Source organism: Ursus arctos, unplaced genomic scaffold, assembly GCF_023065955.2.
Source record: "Ursus arctos isolate Adak ecotype North America unplaced genomic scaffold, UrsArc2.0 scaffold_18, whole genome shotgun sequence".
Taxonomy (NCBI): domain Eukaryota; kingdom Metazoa; phylum Chordata; class Mammalia; order Carnivora; family Ursidae; genus Ursus; species Ursus arctos.
The window spans coordinates 58643322-58666105 of NW_026622852.1; the positions used below are offsets into that span (position 1 = coordinate 58643322).

At 60.6% G+C, this 22784-nt stretch overlaps 1 protein-coding gene across 5 annotated transcripts in view; it reads left to right on the forward strand.

The window, feature by feature from the left end:
* The first annotated feature begins 320 nt into the window (after positions 1-320).
* The window catches only part of OLFM1 (olfactomedin 1), a 36620-nt gene continuing 14156 nt past the window's right edge, over positions 321-22784 (forward strand). Inside the window, exons 1-4 of one of the 5 annotated variants that reach the window (XM_026514319.4) lie at positions 321-668; positions 15568-15717; positions 20164-20319; positions 22276-22495. In XM_026514319.4, the coding sequence (XP_026370104.1) occupies positions 573-668; positions 15568-15717; positions 20164-20319; positions 22276-22495 (622 nt within the window). In that variant the 5' untranslated portion in view covers positions 321-572. The other 4 variants (XM_026514318.4, XM_044389502.3, XM_044389503.3 and 1 more) reach the window with 4 other exon arrangements.

Genomic DNA, 22784 nt, shown 5'->3' on the forward strand with positions numbered 1-22784 from the left:
TCCTTCCTGGGTCTGAGCGCCAGTCTACCTCATTAAACGCTGACACCTAAGGGCATGTTCCACTTCTATCTCTGTACCTCCTGGAGATGTCAAGCTTAGCTCCTGGGCGGGCAGGCCAGACCCTCCCCCAGCGGCTAGTCCCCGCCCCGCCCCTGCCATTCCCATCCCAGATCTCGGGGGTCCGGAGCCCCCTGCAGTTGCGGCCAGCCAGGATGGATTCTTCTCTCCGAGTTAAATTTCCCCCGCCTTTTTGATGTCACATCCTGTCCCAGCCTGCTTCCCCGCCGCCGCCCTCCCCACTCCCGCGCGTGAGCGTGGCGCGCGGGTCCCTCTGCGCCACCCGGCTGCCTTCCTCGCAAACTTTTGGCACCCCCGCCCAGGCGCGCCGGTGCGGGAGGAGCGCAGGAGGAGGGGCCGCGGAGGGCCGCGCCCCGCCCGGGGACAGCGGGGACAGCGCGCAGGACGCGCTCGCCATGCAGAGCGGAGGCTCCGGGTGCTGAAGGCGCGGGGCCAGCAGAGCCGGGAGCGCGTCCGCGTCCACGCAGCGCCGGCGCCAGCACCAGGGCTCCTGCATGCCAGGACGGCGGCCGTGGCAGCGAGACATGCAACCGGCCCGGAAGCTCCTCAGCCTCCTCTTCCTCATCCTGATGGGCACCGAACTCACTCAAGTACGTGCATTCAACGCCATTTTCCTCTCTGCGAGCGACGGAGCGCGGGGCCGCCCAGCACGCGGGGCCGGCGAAGTCCGGGAGCGGCTGGCTCGCAGCTCCGCGCCTGGGTGGGGAGGGGGCCCCGAGCGCGGCGCACCGGCCTTGGAGGGAGGGGCGCGGGCTGACCCAAGCCTGCCGCGTGCCCCCACCTCCGGAACGCCAGCCCGGGCCCGGCGTGGCTGTCGGCTGCCCCCTCTCTGCTAGGACCCCCAGCCTCCTACTCCCCTGAGAAGTTCAAAGGGCAGCATGAGGGACTCCTACCGCTGCTATTGTCATCTGAGGGGGGGGGGCATTCGGAGCAGGGTGTCCAAGCTCCAGGCATTTCCAGAGGTAGAGCTAAGTCCCACCCCCCCCACACCCCTGCTCCAGAGCATCCTGCATCCCTTCCTTTGGGCATAGCGCTGCCCTTGGGGCTTCCCAGGCCGGCAGTGGTGGCAATTGTGCCTCGGAGGCCAGACTGGGAAGGGCAGGCGGTGTGTGCAGGGCTGGGTGCATTGTGGACTCAGTGTGGCGGCTGGGGGGTTGTGGCCACATGCGCGGCATGAAGTGTGAGTGGCAAGCCACCGTGTGCGTGTGTGGGGACTGCTGGGCATTTTAAGCGGGCTTGCCATCCCCTGAACAATGTATCAATAGGAAGCCTGTCTCTGGCTGGTATTCTCCATTTTAAAAATCCATTTCGGAGCTGGCAGGTGGAGAGAGGAGAAGGGCTGTCTGGGAGGGCTGGAATGGGGGTGTTGCTTTGGCACCGGGGCGCTGGGAAGAGGCTGCCAGCTTCAGGAGCCCGGCTGCTCGGGAGTGACATTAAAATGCCCTTTCGTTGGTGCCACTGTGCCACGCTCGGAGCTGAGAGAGGCTGGCCCCTTGGAGCTGCAGGTCCAGGAGGTGGACAGACGGCCCGCACCTTGGCCACAAGCCCCAGCTGCCCCTGACCCTCCTTCCCTCCCTCTGTCCCCCTCCATCTCAGGATAAAAGAGGAAACAAAGAGAGAGGGCAAGAGGTGGATCACAGGAGAGAAGGCTCTGGAAGAAGCTTCTGTTGTTCTGCCTTGAAGCCCTTGCAGGCTCCCTGGCTCTGTCCGGGAAGCGCCCCATTGGGAGGGTTCCGTTGCTCCACCCGCCCTCAGAGACCCCTTCCCTGGTGCCCCCAGACAGTGGGCTCCCCTAGAGAGGCTCTGCACGGTAGCAGGGAGAGAAGTTTTCTGGGCGGTGGGGAGAGCCTGGCTGAGGGGCTTGTGCTGTGGGCAGACAGTTGCATGTGTGCACGTGCACACTCACACACACTCACACACACGCACTCCGCAGACACGAGCGCACACGGGCAGAGAGGAGCCAGGCAGGTGGCAATTAAGAGCACGTGCCTTATCGAGATGTTTTGGGAAAGAGATAGCTAGTTCTCCGGGGCCCTGGAAGTGGCTGTCCCGAGGGCCCCTGGAGCCTCGGTGGCCTTCTCCATTCCAGGCACCCAGACCACAGACACTTCGCATCCGGAGGTCTCCACCTCCCATCTTTTTAAAGATCCCCAATTCTGGGAAGAAACTTTCAGTTCAACTTCAATTGGAAGCTTCATCTCGGTGTTGAAAGTGTTTGCCCGGCCGTGCTGACGGTTGTGCCTGTCCCCCTCCCCCCTCCCCCCCCCCCCCCCCCGCCGGGGGTCAGCCAGCCCCTGCACAGGCTCCTGCCCCTCCTCCTCCAACCAGGTCCCCCTTCCAGACCCAGGTCAGCTCCCCAGCCCCCACCCCCCTGCACCAGCCAGGGGAATGGTGTTGTTTTCTTCCGGAGGCTTCTCTTTCTGAAGCAGAGCTCTGGGAAGTCTCCGGGGACTGTGTCCCTCAGCACAGCCAGGAGGGACGGCCCCACCCTCCCCAGCCCTGCCTCCGAGGGTAGGCTACTCTCTGTGTGAGGCCTATTGTCCCGAATTGTGGTGGGATTTAGAACAAAGGCTCAAACAGCTAAAATCACTCCGATTGTTCCTAGTCTAGGAAGGTTCAGAGAGTGGTCACCAGCTCCAGAGACCCCTGCTCCCCGGTGCTGCCCAGATGACCTCGGATGGGCTGGGGCCTGCCACCTTTAGCAGTAACCTCTAAGGTGCCGAGGAGAGCTGGGGGCAGTTGTGGCTCAGGGCTGGGCTGCTGTGAATCTGAGAGCTGCTTGGGGACATCCACGCTCAAGAGTCTTGCTTTCTTGATCCCAAAGTGATTTCAACCCCGGGAAGCCACACCGCACGGTGTCGTGAGCAAAGCTCCGAGTGCCTGTGAACACCTGGAATAAGCCAAGGGAGAGCTGAGCACTGGAGGCTGAGCCCTGAGGGTCTGTCTCTACTGCCCATCCTGTTCCTCTCCCACCCCTTCTAAGTCGCTCCCACGGCCGTATCCGCCCTTTGGGGACCCTTCCAGAGATCTGCACACAAGGTTCTAGGGCCATGACGATCCCGGGTCAGCGGCGTTGAAGTGGGAACAAGTCAGACACGCGTGACTCGTACCTGCACTTCATACGGGCTGCTCGAAGGAGGCCCGCGGACGGGCGGGGGAGCGAGCACATGGCTGCACCATCTGTTCTCCCGACAGCCGCCTGTGATGAGCCGCTCAGTCAAACGCCAACCGGTGATGGATGGCCTACTACGTGCCAGGCTGGCGGGCGCACACGAACTCTGTCCTCAGACAGAAAGACGTCTTACTCGGTCTCGTTCTGCGATTTCCAATCAAAGGTGGTGCTTCACACTCCTTGAGAAGCACCTTAGGAGTTTCCAGGGGGAGGCGGGTGTGGGGGGAGCTGAGCCCTCTGTCCTGGGGGAGGCGGGTGTGGGGGGCAGCTGACCCCTCTGTCCTGGGGGAGATGGGTGTGGGGGGCAGCTGAGCCCTCTGTCCTGGGGGAGGCGGGTGTGGGGGGCAGCTGAGCCCTCTGTCCTGGGGGAGGTGGGTGTGGGGGAACTGACCCCTTTGTCCTGGGGGAGGCGGGTGTGGGGGGGAACTGACCCCTCTGTCCTGGGGCAGATGGGTGTGGGGGAACTGACCCCTTTGTCCTGGGGGAGGCGGGTGTGGGGGGGAGCTGACCCCTCTGTCCTGGGGGATGTGGGTGTGGGGGGCAGCTGACCCCTCTGTCCTGGGGGATGTGGGTGTGGGGGGGAGCTGACCCCTCTGTCCTGGGGGATGTGGCTTTGGGGGGGAGCTGACCTCTCTGTCCTGGGGGAGGTGGGTGTGGGAGGGAACTGACAACTCTGTCCTGGGGGAGGCTGGGTATGGGGGGGAGCTGACCCTTCTGTCTTGGGGGAGATGGATGTGGGGGGGAGCTGACTCCTCTGTCCTAGGGGAGGTGGGTATGGGGGAGCTGACTGCTCTGTCCTGGGGGAGGTGGGTGTGGGGGAGCTGACCGCTCTGTCCTGGGGGAGATGGTTGTGGGGGGGAGCTGACCCCTCTGTCCTGGGGGAGGTGGGGCAGCTGGGGCTACCTGAGCCCCAGGCCCACTTGGTCCACTGATAAGAGCAAGCTGCCTGCATAGGAAGCTGTGAAATGGGTGGGGGCTCCATAGCAATGACCTTGACTCAGCTGCCCTGACTTGTACCCTAGTCCTACCAGGCGCCATTGGGGTGACCTTGAGAAAACTCTTAGCCTCTACGCATGAACGTCCACCTTCCAAGAACTGGATACCTCTCAAAGACGTCGCCCCCCCCCCCCACCCCCGCCCGACCCCGTCCTGCCCGGTTGCTAACTCCCCCTCCCTGTCGCCATCGCGTGCTGTTCTTGGACGCCAGCTGGTCCGCTGTAGCGCAGTCAGACCTGGGCTCACGGTGTGGAGCGTGTCCGAGCCCTGCGGTCTGGCATCTGGGCTGATAAGCTTTGTGGGAAGACCCGAGGCGCTACTGTAATTGATTGTTTAAGAGGCAGGAGACTGGGTGAACCCAGGGCTCCGGGGTCGGAGCAGGGGTGAGCTTGGAGAAGGTGGTGTGCGCGCCAGCCGTCCTGAGATCGCTCCTGCGTCCAGCAGTGAGCAGGGGTGGAGGGGGCTCCCCACCGAGGCTGACCTCACAGGAGGAAGGGTGTGTGGAGGAGCTGATTTATTCTAACGGAGAAGCGAGCTCCTGTCCCTAGCCAGGCTCTGCCTTTCTTAAGGACGCCAGCGCCCCACAGCACGCCCTGATGGGCTTCCCGCTGTGAATACTGAGCCAAGTGTCCCCGCGCTTGTCACGGCTGGTCCAGGAGCCCCAGTCCAGGTGTGTGCAAACCCGACTCCCCCGGGGAGGTGTGCGTGGGCGCCGTGGATGGACGGGGCGGGCGTCACCGAGCAGCTGGCGTGGGGTCAGCCCCTCAGAATCCCGCCGGGACCCGTCACTCCAAATCTCTTCTCTCCTCCTGAGATTCTGCCCGTCCTACAGGGGAAGACAACACCCGCTCCCCCGAGCAAATTTAATGAGAATAAAACAGCCCAGTTCTGTGACCTGTTGGAGACTAACCTTGGACGGATGACCCCACTGACCTGTGCACCTGCTCTGGCCCCTGATCTCCCCCACATCTGCGCGGGACACCGGGGTGGGAGTGGTGGTGGGGCTGGGGGTCGGGAGCACTGCGGTCCTTCCCTAAACCAGTTAGCTCACGATGCACGGCATTTACTCCTCTGCCTTAGGGCTGGTCCACCGCAGAGCAGCAGGGAGCGGAGCGCTCCCCAGTCCCAGGCGGCAGGGAGGTGCGGTGACACCGGGAGGGCATGACGCTGTGACCCCTCCCCCTCCCCTCGCAGCTGCTTTGTCTCTGAGAGCACTTTGCTTCTCCTTCCACTGACTGCCGCCTTCCCCAGTAAAAAGAAAGGTAATTTTCTGCCTTGGGTTGTATTTATTACTAAAGTTACCAGGCCCTGTGATCAGTATTAACGTCACCGTGTAAAGTAATACGAAACTAACTACTAGCTAAACTGAATTAGATACATGGCAACTGCCAGCCAGGCTGGTAGGGGGGGAGCCAGTTTTTGGCTCTGACAGGAACACCGTGATGCTTCCCACACTCTGGAAGCGGCAGCCGTAGGGTCCTCGCCACGGCGGGGCCGCTCCCGATGGTCCGGGCGGCTGACCGGGGCAGCAGGTGGGAAGCGAAGATGACTGTCCCTACGCTTCTCAGGCCGTCGCACACACGAGAAGCGCGCTGGACCACCTCAAGCACAGGCTTGACACCAGTAAGGAGGGTCACCGTTGGCTGAGTGTCCCTGAATCACGCTGCCTGCCGGGAGCCCGTCTGGACCCGCAGGTAGCAAGCCCAGCGACCCCATGCAGCATCCTCACTGTCCAAGCGAGGACGCCGCGCCTCGAGGTGCCGTACCTGGCCTCGCAGCCCCGCGCGTCAGTGACAGAGCCCTGGTGCGCCCCCAGGTCTGTCTGCCGCCTGAGACCCCGAGCGCATGTTTCTGTTAAGATGGAGAGAAAACATGAAAAGTAGAGGGAAAGGCTCAAGGTCACGAGCAGCAGGCAGAACAGAGGTGCCTGGAGCCATCGAGCAGATCTGTAGCCCTTTGCAGGGCAGCTCGGGGAGAGTCTCCAGCTGCGGGCCCCATGCTCTGACCTGGAAACTCAGCTTTTAGAAGGGGAGCCCAGAGCGCCCGGGAGCATTTGGGTGGGGGCCCATGTTGTGGTCTTCTTCCTACCACGAAGGGTGGGGGCCTTGAGCAAGTCCCCATCCGGGGGGCGTCTGGGAGAGTGCACCCAGGCCCCTCACCTCAGTTCTCTGGGGAATAAAATGAGGGTGCACGGAGGGAGCTCTGCACCCCTTCACGCATCCCAGCATCTGCTTGACGGCTGAGTCCAAGGAGCAGGCGAGAGCACACAGACATGCTTAGCTAACGTCGCTAATCGCTGACAGGCCCACGGTCCGTCACACCATGTGGGGCTCTGGGCATCATTCACGCAGCACTGGGGGGAGAGGGACCAGACCCTGCTCGCGGCTCCTTGCAAACGCTGGCTCCCCCTCCCTCTGGGCCCAGGTTAAGTCTTAGGACAACAACGGCCAGATGACGGCCAGATGACGGAGGGTGAAGGTGCCTTCTTTGCTCTCCGGCAGTGTTTAAAGACGCGAGCTTTCCAATCCGCTGGCTCTGATCTCGGCCACAGGGATTGGTACTGTGTGCCCGTTATGCAGGGTGTAATGACATCTACGGTCCGGTGTTCTGGCGGTCGGGGGGAGAGCGGGCAGCAGGAGAGCCTGGGGAGAGGTGGGCGGAAGCCCCATCTTCGTTAGTAGTGCTTATCCCATCCCCCAGCGTCGGCCAGCGCGTGAGAGGCCCAGGCTTCACGGCGGAGACTTCTCCAGCGTGCGAGATGGCTGTCGCGGGTGGCTCTGGCGAGAAGTCTCTTCCTCGGGCTTCAAGCGATGCTTGGGGTGTATGAGGGTCGAAGAGAGAACAGAGGTGTATTTATAAATGTTATAAATAGCGTACTCAGGACCGCAGGGTGTTGGTGTTAAATCTGACAGCAGAGCAGGACTCGGAGAAGACACGGAGGCGGGCTTTCAGAAACAATCCGCCGCTCTCAGACATGAGTCCCCGAGCCCCTGCCCTGCCCAGCGCACCAAGGCTCCCGATGCCCAGGCTGCCCAGCCTCCGGGCCTCGTCCTGTGGATGCAGGAGAGCGGGGGGAGGGTGTCTGGGGCATGGCATCGAGGGACTCCATTTCTCCAGAGACAACACAGCCTCTGTTAGAGCTGGCTGGGCGGCTTTCTGAGGCCGAGTCGGGCCAGCAGGCAAAGGGTCCTAATCTGCTGAGGGCAGAGCGTGGGCGCTGGGAAGGAGGAGCGGCTGGCAGCGCCCGCGGCCGGCTCTGAGCGGGCGCTGACTTCCCGGTGCCTCCTGCAAGCGCAGCTGGACCCCAGGGTGGACTCAGATGTTTTTATAACTACGTCACCCTCCGATCCACGTCAGGAGCCGTGAATTCGTGTCGGAATCACTGACTGATTCAATAGAAACCAGTCTGTCCTCCTCAATCACTTATGGGGAGTTCCCTCAATGGACAGTAACGTTTACAGGACCCCCGAAAACCACGAGCTCAGCCCACGGGGCTCTACAAAGTCATCTCATCCGGGCTCTTCAAAGTGCCACTCCCAGAAGTGGACCCCATTTCCGCTGGGCAACAACGTGAAGCCGTGGCCTCCCGGTCTGGACGTGAGCCAGTCTGAGGCAGCATTTATGAAAGCAGCATGGAGCTTTCCGGAGCAGGAGCAGAGGGTGTGGAGGGCAACAGGGAGGGGCCACGGGCAGTCAGCTCTCTGGATGGACAGAGAATCAGGACTGAGGGCTGGAAGGGGGCGTCGTGGCTCCGCCGTTGGTCACAGAGCACTCTCCCACGGGAAGCGGTTCCTGTCCCCGGGGGACTGGAGAAAACACCATGAGTCCCAACACCCCCCTTGAGCCTGTGCGGACCGCGGAGGGAAGTGACCTAGGAGCAGTTTCGGCTGGGGACGGGCCAGCTCCCGGCAGCCGGGCTAACGCACTTGCCGTCGCAGCGGCACCCGGGGCAACCAAGCATGTCTGGGCAGGCTCGCAGCCAGCCAGTGGAGCCCCGGCCTGGGTCTTCTGAGCCCTCCTCAGGACATGCTCTCCCGGTGGTCGGGCGGAGAGCAGAGCAGCCTCAGCAGAGCGCACGCCTGGCCTTTCCACACGACCCAGCCCCACAGCGGCCGTGGCGGGAGACCCTCCACCACAGAGGGTCCTGCAAGTGCACGGGCGAGGCCAGGAGGAAACGCCCCTCGTGAATGGGTATGAGGAGCAATCACCCCGGGGTAAACCCAGAGGCCGTGGGCTGAGCGAGGCGGAATAAGGGGATGCTTGGATCGGGCTGCCCATGGTGGTCTTCTGTGGCTGCTGGGAGAGGGGCTTCAGGTCACCGTGGGCTCCTAAGGTGCACGGCTCCAGACCAGACCCTTTCCCTGCCGCAGGGGTGTTCTTCCCCAGAGGAGAGTGAGTGGAAAGGGCACATAAGGGCTGGAAGGAGCGGACTGGCTCCGTGAGGACCCCCCCACGTCTGTCTTCCCTCTTCCTCCCCCACCCCAACTATGTGCAGATAGCTTGAGAAAAGTGTGCGTGGTTTTTTCACAGCAAAAGAGCATCCCAACTTTGTTCTTTGGGGATGTCCCTTTGCTCAGACCTGAGCAAAGTGGACCTGTGTTGTGTCTGCGGCACGGAGACGCTCCGATCAGAGCGGCTGTTGTGGGCCCTCGTGGGGTCGTGCTCCGACACCCCACATGTGCCGTCCCCTAGAAGAAGACCGCGGTTTTCGGCAGGAGGGTGCTTCCCCAGGCATGTCACGTCGGCGCTCTTTCTGAGAGCCCTGAAGCCCCAGGCCCTGGAGGCTGGCGTTCTTGTTTTCACATGTGCTGGTGAATTTGTGCAAAGCCCACCCAGGTCAAGGCTGGAGGACAGAAACCTGGCTGGTCCCCCCCAAATTCACATGCTGACATCCTAACCCCGAAACGTGATGGCATTGGGGGGTGAGGACTTTGGGAGGGGCTCTGCCGTCATGACCGGCCCGGTGCCCTGTAACAAGGCTTCACTCACCCCGTCTGCCGTCTGCCCCGTGAGGACGCAGCGAGGAGGCGGGCGCTCCCAGGACACAACCCTGCCACTGCCTTGTTCTCAGAATCCCAGGCTCCGCCCCCGTGAGCCACGAAGGCCTGTTTCCACGCTGTCTGTCTGGTGCTTTATCATAGCCACGGGGCACACAGACACCGTGACCTCTGCCAGGCGGAGGCCCACCATGAGTTTGAGCTTGGTCCTGGGGACGGCTGGCTCCCCAGGTGACCTGGGACAGGTCCTGCCGTCTTTCTGGAACTGACACAGCGAGAGCATCGCCCATGGGCGTCCGCAACGATTAAGGGACGTCCGTCGCGCACCTAGTGTGAGCGTGTCTGGGGCTCAGCACCTGCTCGGTTAACGTCACCCCAGCTATGCCGACGTGTGGACGCGAGTGAGCCCTCGCCACAAGGAGAGCTGTGTGGGAACTGGGATTGAAGTTCCTCCCAGGAACATCTGGGGTTGGCCAACGCCAAGGATCTTTAATCCAATGTCTCATTCTTCAACAATTCATAGTTTGCCTTGGGAAATACTGTGTAGCCTTCTAAATCCAATTACACTTGCTCAAGGCTTCTCAGATGACCCTTTCAAATGCATTAAAAGCAGTAGTCTTTCCTACTGACTCAGGGATTCCAGTCACTGAAGAGGACTTTGGTTTGAGATTGGATGAGTCGGAAGTGACTTTCCTCCAACCTCCAGTTTGTCAGAGCAGGGATGCAGGACAGGGAGACAGGGGTGTATGCCAAGGCGGTAGGGGTGCAGGACAGGGCGGCAAGGGTGCAGGGCAGGGGGACAGGGGTGCATGGCACAGCGGTAGGGGTGCATGGCAGGGCGGCAGGGGGGCAGGGTAGGGGGTCAGGGGTGCATGGCAAGGGGCAGGGGAGTAGGGCAGGGGGCAGGGGAGTAGGGCAGGGGGACAGAGATGCAGGACAGGGCGGCAGGGGTACAGGGTAGGGGCAGGAGCACAGAGCAGGGGGGCAGGGAGCAGGACAGGGAGTCAGTGGTGCAAGGCAGGGGGCAGGCGAGTAAGACAGGGTGGCAGGGGTGCAGGCCAGGGAGGCAGGGGGCAGGGGTACAGGGCAGGGCAGCAGAGGTGCAGGGCAGGGGGGCAGGGATGTAGGCTGCCGGTTCGTCAGGAGCAGGGCTGTACCCACCGCACACCGCTGTTCTGTCTATATGCGCACTATGGGAGGGAAGGATGTGAACGGTGCCTCTGCCCGCTTCTTTATAAAGCCGACAAGGACGGGAGAGCTGGTGAGGAGGGGCAGAAAGGCGTCGGCCGGGGGTGAGCAGGCTTTCCCCCCGAGTCCCTCTCAAACTCCCCTTCCTCCCAGGGTCAGCTTCGCTCTGGGCAGCTGCAGGAACCCCGAGGCGCAGTCCACGCTCGGCAAACCCGGCGGGAGTCGCCCAGAGCCGCAGGCTTACAGGACGGCCTCTCCGCCATGCCTGGGGGTGCCCGCACCCCCCGGCTCCCCAGCGCGACTGCGGAGGGGGCTTCCCAGCCCCAGGCCGGCCCAGTGGTCCTCGGGCCCTCCTGCCCCCAGCGGTCCCCCGCATGGGCACCAGCCCCGTCGCCTCCCACTCCCTGGGCTTCGGTTTCTCTGTGGAGGAGCCCGGCCGAGCCGGCGCTCTTCGCATTGGGAGCGCCGACTGTAAACCCTTACGGGAATTACGGACCTCAGGTGAAATGAGATGTTCTTCAGAATCAGGAGCGATTTTGTTGCTGTTTAATTCTTTGTGTCCGCCCCTTCGAGCGTCATCCCCCAGAACGCAGCCCTGCTCGGTGGGGACCGTTCTCGTGTCCCGCGAGACCTCTTCCGCACGTGTGCGTCTGTATCAACAGCAGCAGCTCTCACGAGGGGTGGCCCAGGTCTCTGCCATTCGCTTAACCCCTGGTGGCTCCGCTGGGGGCCTCCTGATAGGTTGTGTCTTGTGCAAAGCAGGATGGTCGTACTGGGTGCCAACCGGCACCTGCTCTAACCGCCCAATCTTCATAGCACCCCGCAGAGAAGGGTGACGATTATTATTACCGAACCCATTTCATAGATGGGGGAACTGAGGCACAGGACGGCCAGTGCCCTGGCCGGGGTCTCCCAGCCAGGGGCAGGCTGTCCACCCCCGAGTCTGCATTCTCAGTGCTGAGGGGCTTATCGGCGATGCCCCTCTCTGGCCATGGCACGTACTTGGTTGCAATGCCGGGAATTTGCTCCCGCGTTGGGGCTGCTTCTGTCCAGGGCTGTAGGGCACGCTGTCCCCTGTGTCTGGGCCTTGTCCTGGGGTTGGTCTGCAGCACACTGTATCCCCCATCTTGCACTAGTAGGTAATAAGCTAGTACCTGTGGCTTCTGGATGGAGGGCCCCAGAGTCTTGTAGATTGCGTTGGGTTCAATTTGAAATTCTTCCCACCAATTAAGTGGCCACTGTCTGCAGTGGGATTTGAGCGTGAGTGATTTGGGCCCCGCATCTGTTTCTCATGTGCCGGCAGAGGAAGGAGCCAGAGCATCGGTAGTCCCGTGAATGCTGCCTCCAGCATCCTACTCCCCCCCGCCTGCCCCCGCCTGTGCCTGTGCCCGTGCCCCTGCGTGTGACCTGGTGTGGCCTGGACTCCGCTGGTGCTCAGCGGAGCCTGCAGTACCAGCACGTACTGGGAGATGGCGCCCTTCCCCAACAGTTGGAACGGGCCACCTGCACTCCCTCACCTTCATCAGGGAAACCAATCAGGAAACCCTTCAGCGTGGTCTCACACCCAACCCTCAGGCCAGGACCATCCTGGCTGTAATCGAGTCCCCTTTCTGAAAGGGGACGGAGCAGAGTGAAGCCCCAGGAAGGCTGGCTCCTTGCAGTCCGCATTCTGGAAGGGAGACTTCTCGCGCAGGCAGAAGAGAGTGTAGTGAGTGATCTGGGGAGCTCTTCCCTTCCCAAATGGCTGGGAAAGCTTAATGGGAGCAACCGGAGCATGTGCATTTCATCCTTCAGAAGCCTCCTGCAAACACTAAAGCCCCATTAAGGTGTTCGACCCAGTCCGCGCCGGGCTTCCGAGGAGACTTGCACGTGGCCTGGCGTGATGCTGCAGAGCGCTGGGGACTTGTGCCAGGCTGCCCTGCCCCTCTCCCTGGGCACCAGGACTTGGGACCGCCACTCTTGCCCCCCAACCATAGACCCCAAGGCCCCACCCAGGGCCATGCTCCTCATGGGCGGGGCACCTTTTGCGCTCCTGCCCAGATTCCTGAGCCCCAAACCTGCACCCAGCTCCTGCCCTGCCAGCTGGGCCCTGCACCCCTCCTGCATACACGGACCCCTCCCGCCCATACCCGGGAGCCCACACTGGTGGGTGCCAGCAATTGCCTAGAAACTCCTTTCTTCCCAGAGGTATTAGAGCACCTGGCCACCCTGGGTCCCAGAGAGCCTTTACACCTCTTTCCCTCTCCCCCAGCACTGGGGCTGGAGACCCCCTCCCGGCTGGGCTTCAGATGGCAGCAGGGCTGGCCTCGGGAGCGTGGACCCACCCCCAAGTAGGTCCGGGGCAGCCAGGGCTGACCCCGCAATGGGGTGGGGGTGGTACCAGAGGGGTGCCCCGGCCTGACTCAGCGGGGCGGGCGGGGGGGGGGGGGGGGGGGGGGAGGGTAGCAGCGCGCAGCCCATCTGGAGAGTCAGGCCGCCGAGGTACACGTGGATTTTAGGACTTGGGGGCAGTGGTCAGCTTTCCTCCCTGAACACCCATCTCAACCCCTTGGCGACTGGGGTTTGCAGGCCTCGCTGCCAGCAGCCAGGGGGCGGCGGGGAGCCGGAGCGGAGAGGAAAAATCCACCCATTTCCTGGGCAGATTGCGTCGGCCGCCGCCCGGCCGTGTCCCCGCCTCCCGGCCGCGGCCCCCGCGCGCAGCCCGCGCGGCGCTCAGAGCCAGAGCCGGAGCCCGAGCCAGCGGCGGGGCGCGGGCGCAGGGCGCGGAGGGGCGGCGGCACCGCGGACACCGGGCGGCGGGCGGCGGGCAGCGGCCACTCTCCCCCGGCGCCCGGGGCGGCGCAGCCATGGCCGGGGCGCGCGGGGCGGCGACGGCTACGGCGGGCGGGCGGCGGCGGGCCGAGGGGGCGCGGGGACTCGGCCGGGCGCCCCTGCCCGCCGCGGTGCCGGCCGCCTGAAGGCTGCCCGGGGGCGCGGAGCCGGAGCCGGCGCCGGCGCGCGCGGGCGCAGGAGGCGACTCGAGGCGCGATGTCGGTGCCGCTGCTCAAGATCGGGGTTGTGCTGAGCACGATGGCCATGATCACCAACTGGATGTCCCAGACGCTGCCCTCGCTGGTGGGCCTCAACACCACCAAGCTCTCTGCGGCCAGCGGCGGGACGCTCGACCGCAGCACCGGCGTAAGTCCCCGCCGCTGCCCCGCGGGCCCTCCCGCCTGCCCCCTCCGACCCCGGGCTGGGCGGCGCCGAGCAGGGCGCAGGGCCAAGGATGCGGGCAGGGGTCCCCGGCGGCTCCCCCAGCAGGTGGGGGTGACCCTGTCCGTGCGCTGCCGGCCGGGCCAGCGGCCCGTCTGGTCCCCCAGGGGCGCCGCCTCCTTCCTTCGCGGGGTTTCCTCGCAGGGCAGGGCGCCTGAGGGACTTGGAGGCTTGGAGTCCCCTTCAACTAATAGTAAGTCCCTCACTGACAAGGTCAGGAAACTGAGGCAAGGGACTTGGGGACTAGTCCAAGGTCACTCAGCAAGTAAGGGGTGGGGACGCCGCTGCTCCACCCTGTCGGGGCTGGTCCAGCCAGGGCTCGGACTGAGCCCGCCCTACTTTGTGAAAGGCAGACCTGACTGGACTGCCCGGAGTGGGCCGGGCCGGCAGGCGGGCCGGGAGCGGGCGGCTCCCACTCCCTGAGGCTCTTTTCCCTGTTGGTCCCCACGCATGCCAGGTCCCTCAGGGTCCCGGAGCCTGAAGGTGCGGTGGCCGGGGTGGGGCCCTGGGAGGCACTGGCTGCGGAGCTGGCCCCCTCTCGGTCCCATCGCCCCTCTGTCCTACCTCCCAGGTGGCTTTTCCCTCCCCTGTCAAGGCCTTGGGGGAGGGGGAGAGCGGCCAGGGCGCCTGTGGGCAGGGCTGACTCAGATGGTGGCTGGAGCTGCAAGCCAGGCTGAGCTGAGCGGGAAGCTCCCCTGAGCAGAGGAGGATGTGAGGAAGGGCCCCAGGCTGGCTCCCTCTGGGGCGTGGGGGGGGCAGGAGGCTCCTCTCCTGCCTGGTTTTTGCTGGCCCCGGCGCAGCGCTCCGGGGGTGGGGGGTCTCCACATGACCCCCTCCTAGGACCCTCGGCATGTTCACCGCACCTGGTGTTTCTAGGATGACAGCCAGCGTGCTTTTCATAATGACTGTGCTCCTGCGTCTGGGTCCTGGGCTCCTGGGGTTGGCAATGAATGAACAGATGTACAGCTCCTATAGATTCTCCTCCCCACCCCCAGGCTAAAAATAGCGGGGAGGTGACCTAAGGTGCTCGGCAGCTGCGGAGGGGGGGGGCGGGGGGCGGGGTCTGTGCTCCAGCAGTGGTTTTGGACAGTAGTGTCTCCCCATGTGCCTGGTGCTCAGCGCCTGAGCCGGGCTGCAAGGGGACACCGGCCAGGCACAGCTCCGGTTTCTCGGTGGTCCTTGGGCATACCCTGGGACTGAGGTTGGGTGTGACCTGGCCCCACATGTCCCCAGAAACTTGGTGACATCCACCAAAGGACTCGTGGGTCGCAGCCCTGGCAGTCGTGGAAGGCTGGCATCTCCTCGGGCAGTCTCTGCCAGGATGCCCGCAGGACGGCCGCCGGGGCTCGGGGTCGTGGCGGCTCTGGGCTAATGGGCTGCCGGACCCCGGCTTTTACCACGGGCGCTTCGTCTCCGAGCGTCAGGGACGGCGTTGTGAGGCTGCGCCAGCCACCCCTGCTTGCCTTATGGGGAGGAGATCTTATTTCTGAATTACGTGCTGCTGTGAGTCAACCAGCCACTTGCTTTCCTGCCTGACTCCTCACCGGCTTGCGGCCTCTCCCCCTCCCTGCTGCCTAGCCTACCAATTCTGTCAGATGCCAGAACACCAAACATCCCTGGGATTGAAAAATCCCCTGAATTTGAACTAAATTTACAGAGTCGTGCCTGTTTGACTTCCTTCTAGCCCTGGGGACCACGATGGGATTCCGCCCCTTTGTTCTCGGGGGCTCCCGTCCCTCCCCGTGGTCAGAACGTGTCTTTGGACCGTTTTTGTCCTTCTCTGCCAGGGGTCGGACTTTGACAGTCCTTGCTGGTTGCCGTTTGCAGTGCCCTGCCTTAGGGTCTCACTTCTCTCCCTCTCCCCCCCCCACCTGCCCCCCCCAGGTGTTGCCCACCAACCCCGAGGAGAGCTGGCAGGTATACAGCTCCGCCCAGGACAGCGAGGGCAGGTGTATCTGCACAGTGGTCGCCCCCCAGCAGACCATGTGCTCACGGGATGCCCGCACGAAACAGCTGAGGCAGCTACTGGAGAAGGTGAGTCTGTGCGGGGCGTGTGTGCGTGTGTGTCCGTGTGTGCGTGTGTGTGCCCGCACCGGCACCAAGGCTGGGCTGGCCTGCACATCTGTCCCGGCTTCAAGACCTCCCTCTTTCCTGGCGTGTCCACACTCAGAATATTCATGAATGAATGACTGGGTGGATGGAGACCCCCCCACAGATGGCGCAGGAGGAGATGAGTAGACCCTGCTGGACGAGCCGCATGGGACTGGGGAGAGGGGACGTGGGCTGCTCCCCATGCCACCATCTTCCCGTCTGTCCCGGCCGTGTGGGGACCTGTAGTCCGGAGGGCTCGGAGCTGTCGCTGAGCAGCCGCCTGGGGGAGCGCCCTGGGAGCCCCTTGGGTTTTCGCCGATGGGCTCTTTCCGCTGCCCATGAGCACTTGCTTCTGCCAATCGCAGGCCTTGTGGTGCAAGTGCGCCGCGGTCCGCCCTCTGCGACCCACTGGCAGCGGCGCCGTGCGCTCACACTCACGTTTTAAACCCATCGTTTCAAAGAATCTGCACGAGAATCATGTCAACTTGGTGAGATTTTTCACCCCGTTCCACTGCCCACATACAGGAACACGCACGCCCATGCCCTCACCATGCACAGACCACCTACACACCCCATGTACACACACCACACACACACACCCCAGATACACACCACACACATGCACACCGGATACACACGCAACACACACACCCCACGTACGCAGAACACGCACACATACCGGATACACACGCAGCACACACACCCCACGTACGCAGAACACGCACACATACCGGATACACACGCAGCACACCGGATACACACGCAACACACACACCCCACGTATGCAGCATGCACACCCACTGGATACACACACCCCCCAATGAGCCATAACTGCCATTGTTGAGGAGTACGGGGTGGGGGCGGCCTGATCTGTGAGGAAGCCGTCCCCCTGCCCCCGCCCCGGGTTGTGCTCCTGGCTGGGGAAGGTCGTGGCGGTGGCAGCACCATGGCGCTAGGTCAGAACTGTTCAGTGTGAGCCCCGCTCAGCCACAGCGCCTCACACAACTGCAGACAAAGCAGGTCCCTGTCTTGGCCTCAGTTTCCTTAAGTGTGGAGGGAAAGCGTGGGTAAGCGACTCCCGGGTACTCCCAGCTCTGCGCGGTCCCGAGGATGGGGGGGGAGAAGGGCATGGAGGCCGTGGACTCGGCCTGGCCGTGGCGCCTGCTCCCCTGTAAGGGACAGCGTGGTCTTTGTTCTGCGGTCTCTAGCCCACCCAGTACGTCATTTAGAAAGAATTAAAGTAAAACGCATTTAGCAGATTCCACGAACGTTCATTAACACCAAACTAGACCAAAGCCTAATTGGGCCTTTAATTATTCAGAATTGCAGAGGAAGAGGTGGAGCTGGGAGGGGCCTCTGGGACCTGGGAGGGGGGAAGCGGGGGGCCGGGGGACAGGCTGGGGGCCCTGGAGCTCTTTGGGGAGGTGCCGTCTGGATTCCAGAAAGCTCTCAGAGCCCTTGGGAGCGCAGGGCTTGGGGCCCTTCTTCTGCCTCCGTACTCCACGGTGTCAGGGCTGGAAGATTTAAAGCCCATTTTATACCCCAGTGGGCACTGTTTTCAGAGGGCAGCAGCCTTTTGTTGTAAAAGAGGGCCTCCCGGCTTCCTGCGTTAGTGCGGCGGGGGCAGGGCGCGCCTGCCTCCTCGGGGTCTCCTCCTGCCTGTGGGGAGGGGGCACCGATGTGCCCGGCTCCGGTAAGGTGTTCCCTCGGCAGGGCTGGGGTCCCAGCCAAGCGCCTGGCGCGTAGCTCTGTGCTTCTCCAGCCTGGCTGCATGTGGGGCTCCACCCGAGGGCGTCGGGCAGTGGAGTCGTGGGCCGCATGCCCAGGGGTCCGACTGTCATTGGCCTGGAGTCCCCGGGAGGGCCTCGCAGCCGGGACCTGGTAGATGCCCGGTGCCGACATGAGGCCAGGGCTGAGGGCCACGGGAAGCCCGCCGAGTGGAAAAGGCCTGTGGGGGCCACGGGTTCTGTTCTCTTTGAAAAAGCCACCAGCCCTGGCTTTGGAAGCATGGGCTTTGGAATCAGGCCAGGCTTTGGATCGTGGCTGACCGCTGTGTGACGATAGACAAGCTGCTTAACTTCTCTGAGCCTTGGTCTTCTTAAGCATAACATGGGTCTCGAAATAGTGTTCACCTCCGAGGGTTTCGTAAAGATAGAGTGGAGTAAGTGACAGGATGGGCTCAGCCTGGGGAGGACGGTGTCATTTGGTAGCTGTGTGACCTTGAGCTCATCAGTTGGTTTCTCAGGGACACAGCCTGCAGGAAAGAGGATGGCCCAGGGACTGGGGTGTAGACCGGGGGAGAACACCCACCTGGGAGTGGTTGGGCCCCTCAGCCCCATCGTCTGCTGTATGACCGGCCAGAGAGGGGGGTCCTCGCTCCAGGTGGGACGGACAGTAGGAGAGTCCGCATTTTGTGTCAAGGCAACGGAGTAGCTTGGCCTCTTTAGAATTTGTTTTCTCGATCTTAAATTTAATCTTACTTAAAATTCATGAAAAGCATTCCTCTTCTGGCAAATGAGAAGCCCGTTGTGCTGCGTGGGGCCCCTGTTGGAGGTCTGCGTCTGGGGCCAGTGCGGACCCAGCAGCTTCTGCTCAGCCCACAGGAGCCCCCGCCTTGTGGGTTTTGCCAACGCAGCAAGAACCCTGCGTCTCAGGAGGGGAGGGGGTCTTGACAGGAGCGGCCATCCGTGTTCCTCCTCCCAGCATTGTGGCTGCAGGAGGCCCTGGGTGCATTAGGCGCAGGGGGCTTTGTGCCGCGGGTGTAGGAGTGAAGAAGCCCCAGGCCCCTCCCATCCCACGCTCCCCGTCCAGCCAGGTGGCTGAGACAGATGTGTATGCGTGCTTACTGCCTGGCAGGCCTCGCGCCAACGAGCTGATGCCGTTTCCAAGTAGCATGCGGCCACTTCTGGCTCAGCGCATCCTGGAAGCCTCCGAGGGAGGTCGTGTTTGGCATGAGCTTTAAAATAGGGAGGAAACCAAAACTCACAACTCTTCTCAAAGCGAGTCCTGTGGTTATTCAGTGTGACAGAATCAGACAGGTGTGGGGGGCAGGGAGAGAGAAGGTACTAGAGCAAACGTTTTCCGGTTCCCCATGGAAAGGACCAGAGAGCATCAGAGTCACCCACAGAGTGTAATTTATAAACCTGAATTTTTAAGCTGGATTTGTGTGTTGCTTTTAAATAACTAGCCATGAAATTCCAGGTATTTTAAAATGCTGCAATGAGTAATATCGGTCTTTCTCCTCCCAAGAAGCCTTTCGGTCGTGCTCTTACTTTATTCGCGGGGGCGGAGGAGGTACCGTAAGTGGTAGAAACCGCACTGTCATCTTTCCACCCAGTCAAGCTGCGTGTCATACCCTCACGGTTCCGTTCGTAAAAAGCGAGAGGGTTTCCAAAGGCAGCAGGAAGTCAGAAATGGAGTTTGGCGGTGGTCGTGCAGGTATCTCCTCCCTGGTGATTGGATTCAATTCTGAGAAGCGACCCAGACGCCACTGCACTATCGCGAGCTGCATCCCCTCCCCACCACCCCGAATGCATGTGCACAGAAACACCAGCCGGTTTCCCCAGAATAAAATGCACTGGCAGGTGGCTTCCCTGAAACTGTTTTTCTTTTAAGCTCTCTGGAATCCTGTTGAATATTAAAGTTCCATCTTGAGGCGAGACTCAGTTCAGATCTGCCTGCAAAGACGTAAAACAGCGATTCTTCATTTGCTGGCTGATTGATTCCTGACTCGATGCACGGAATGTGTATGTTTGCAGAGCAGTCATCCACCTATGATACCGGGAGGAGTGATGGATGGTGCGCGAGATAGGGACGAAGGTTGATGCAGAGTCAGGGAGAGCAGGGCCCTGGTAGCTTGGCTCCACGCTCCTGCCATCAACCTTCGCGGCAGGATGCCTGTGAGATTTAGGGGGACAGAGAGTCTCTACCTGGGTGGGGGAAGCCCAGCAGCGCTATTCATCCTTTTTTGGTATTTATGCCTGCCTGACCGGTTTCATCCTGCAGAATAAAGAGACTGAGACACAGTCCCCTCCCCTCTGATGAAATCAAAAGAAAGAAAAAAAAGTCACCCAAAGCCTTGTATGCCTGGAGCTGTGAGCCGGGGAGGACCCGAGGCTCCCGAACCCCTGATTTGCATCGCTGGCCATAAGAGAAAGCATTCTGGAACATGGCAGAGGAAATGTTTACCAAGCCAATTTGCTCTGTTTGGGGAGTTCTTGGTCCTAACACTCCCTGATGCTGGTGATTAACTGGTAAATAATGCATGGGCCGCCTCTGGTTCCCAGCGTGTCGGCTGCGTGGAAAAGGTCACTGTCGTGTATTAGGAGGCAAATAAGTTGGGTGGGCTCCTGCTGCAGCTCCTTTCTTGAACTTGTTGCCTTTTGACAGGTGCAAAACATGTCTCAATCCATAGAGGTCCTGGACAGGCGGACTCAGAGGGACCTGCAGTACGTGGAAAAGATGGAGAACCAAATGAAGGGGCTGGAGTCCAAGTTCAAGCAGGTGGAGGAGAGCCATAAGCAGCACCTGGCCAGGCAGTTTAAGGTATGTGTGCTCGTCTTCCTCCTCCAAGACTGGCCTGGGTTTCCCTTGTGCTTTCCCCTTCCCCTCCATAAATAGAAACATGGGGGGGCTGGGGAGGAGTCCCGCAGAAATTGCCCTTCGTCCTGCAAATGGCCGTCGTCCTTGCACACGAGGCAGCCCGCCCTCGCCCTGGTTTGGCAGAAGACACCTTAAAAGGGGTGGAGGGAGCCCTGGTTTTCAGCCCCCATTAGCTTCCCAGGCCCGGTCCAGGGACCTGGCTTCTGAAGCCAGGTCACAGATTAGCTGGGAAGGGACACGATTGGTCCTGTCATTCTGCAGCTGCTGTAGGTAAATCACATTAGCCAAGGATTAGCTTAATTGATTAGAGCCATTTCTGAGCAGGGATCACTCGGGGCAATTTTTCACATCTGACCTAATTTAGCTATGACAAGGCACACTGTAGATTTGCAGGGAGGAAAGAGACACCAACATCTTTCTCACTTCCTGGTAAGTGTTTTTTCTTTTTTTTTTTTTCTCTCCAGGTCACTCTGGACATTAAAGCCAGAGTTTGACCTAAAATTATATATACATATATAGAAATATGTATATATATATACATATATATATACACACAGCTCTAGTTTACTAAGCTTCTAAATGATTAAATTGAAAAATTATATGCACCTTAATTAAGGTACACGTGCATGTTAATTAGCGATCTAGCCCAGATATAAATGAACAGGTCAAATTACACAGCCCTGCTTGACTAGAAATTGCTGATGCTCTGTCTTCCTGTCCTTTTTATGCTAATGTTTTCTTTGATGTGCTCCCTGCATGAAGCAAGAAGTAATCCACTTTTAAAAGCGATACATTATGCAGACGAAACGGCAGGCTAACGAAGTAATAAATCTGTATTATAAATAAAATAATAGCAGGCCTGATCCTCTCGAGGAGCAGTGAGCCGATTGCTTACGTCGGAGGCAGGTGACTATGTTGTCCTTGCTCCTGACAACGTCGTCGTGAATTATCTCGGAGAGAGAGGTTTTGACCCACCTGACCAAAAAGAGTTTGTGTCTCTCCCTGAAAGGCCAGCATTCCCTGCGCCATGCTAGGGTCCGAGTCCTCTGAAGACGGGGGTGTCTTTAGCTGCCATGAGCGCGCTTATCTTTGCAAGCGCTGTCCAGACAGGCATCTCTCCCAGTTCCAATCTGCGGGGCAATATGGCCCCAGGGGAGGAATTGCAACCCCTTGCCTTTGACCATGCTTGAATTGCATTAAGAATTCCACCAGGAATGGTGAGGGAATCTCTGTAACTGTGAAGGCAGTTGGTTTGGACTAAATCTAACAATGGAGTGTGATTTTTTTTTTTAAGTGACCATGAGAATATTTGTCTGTGAATGGCTGTCTGTTGAAGGCAGGCTAGTGAGGTAGTTCTTCAACGGTATTTCGTTTTCTTGCTTGCAGGGCTAACTTAAAAGCGTTTTTTCAGTGCTGCAGTGATTGAAGAAGCAGTCCACTCCCATGTAACCATGAAAGAGGGTCAGAGAGCTTTTGCACCATGCATTTTTACTATTATTTTCCAATACTTAGCACCATATCACTAAGGAACCTTGAACACAACCAGGATCCTCTTTTGCATGCGGCGGTAGATGCATTCCATGGATAGTTTGAACCCTTGTCAATGCATTTTTTGAAAAAGAAAAAAAAAAAAGAAAAGAAACTTTGTGTGTGTGACTAAAAGCATGTAACCTTAAGATGTTGCATTCTAAACTGACAATAAAGACCTTTCCCAAATATGTTGGTGTTCTGAAGACTGTTTAATATGCTCTTCTAACTCTTTTGGGCCAGAATACATAAACCTATAAATGCAACAGGAGTGTGCACACACTCCCTCACCCGGGGAGAAGCCAGGCCAAGGCAGGGTGTTGCAAGTTTTTGCACGCAGAGCACTGAACCCAGCTTATTTTAACCTTGCAGGCGATAAAAGCGAAAATGGATGAACTTAGGCCTTTGATTCCTGTGTTGGAAGAGTACAAGGCCGATGCCAAATTGGTATTGCAGTTTAAGGAGGAGGTCCAGAATCTGACGTCAGTGCTTAACGAGCTGCAAGAGGAGATTGGCGCCTATGACTACGATGAACTTCAGAGCAGAGTGTCCAATCTTGAAGAAAGGCTCCGTGCATGCATGCAAAAACTAGGTAGGACCAGAACCCTGCGGGGGCGTGGCGCTGCTCCGCCCACCTCCGCTCACGCACAGGCTTAGGGAGCGGTGCTGAAGCGGACAGCGCCCGCCTGGCTTCAGGGAGGCCGCGGCTGCATTAGGGCTCCTGGGTAGAGCGTAGGAGCGTACCGAGGCGGCGGCCCTCCCCCTAGCGCACTGTCCGACCCTGTGCAAAGGCCAGCGCACAGACCCCATGAAGTCGCACATCCGGAAAAGGTACTAGATGCCACATACCATCTGAAGAATGTGTGTGTGCGCGCGCACAC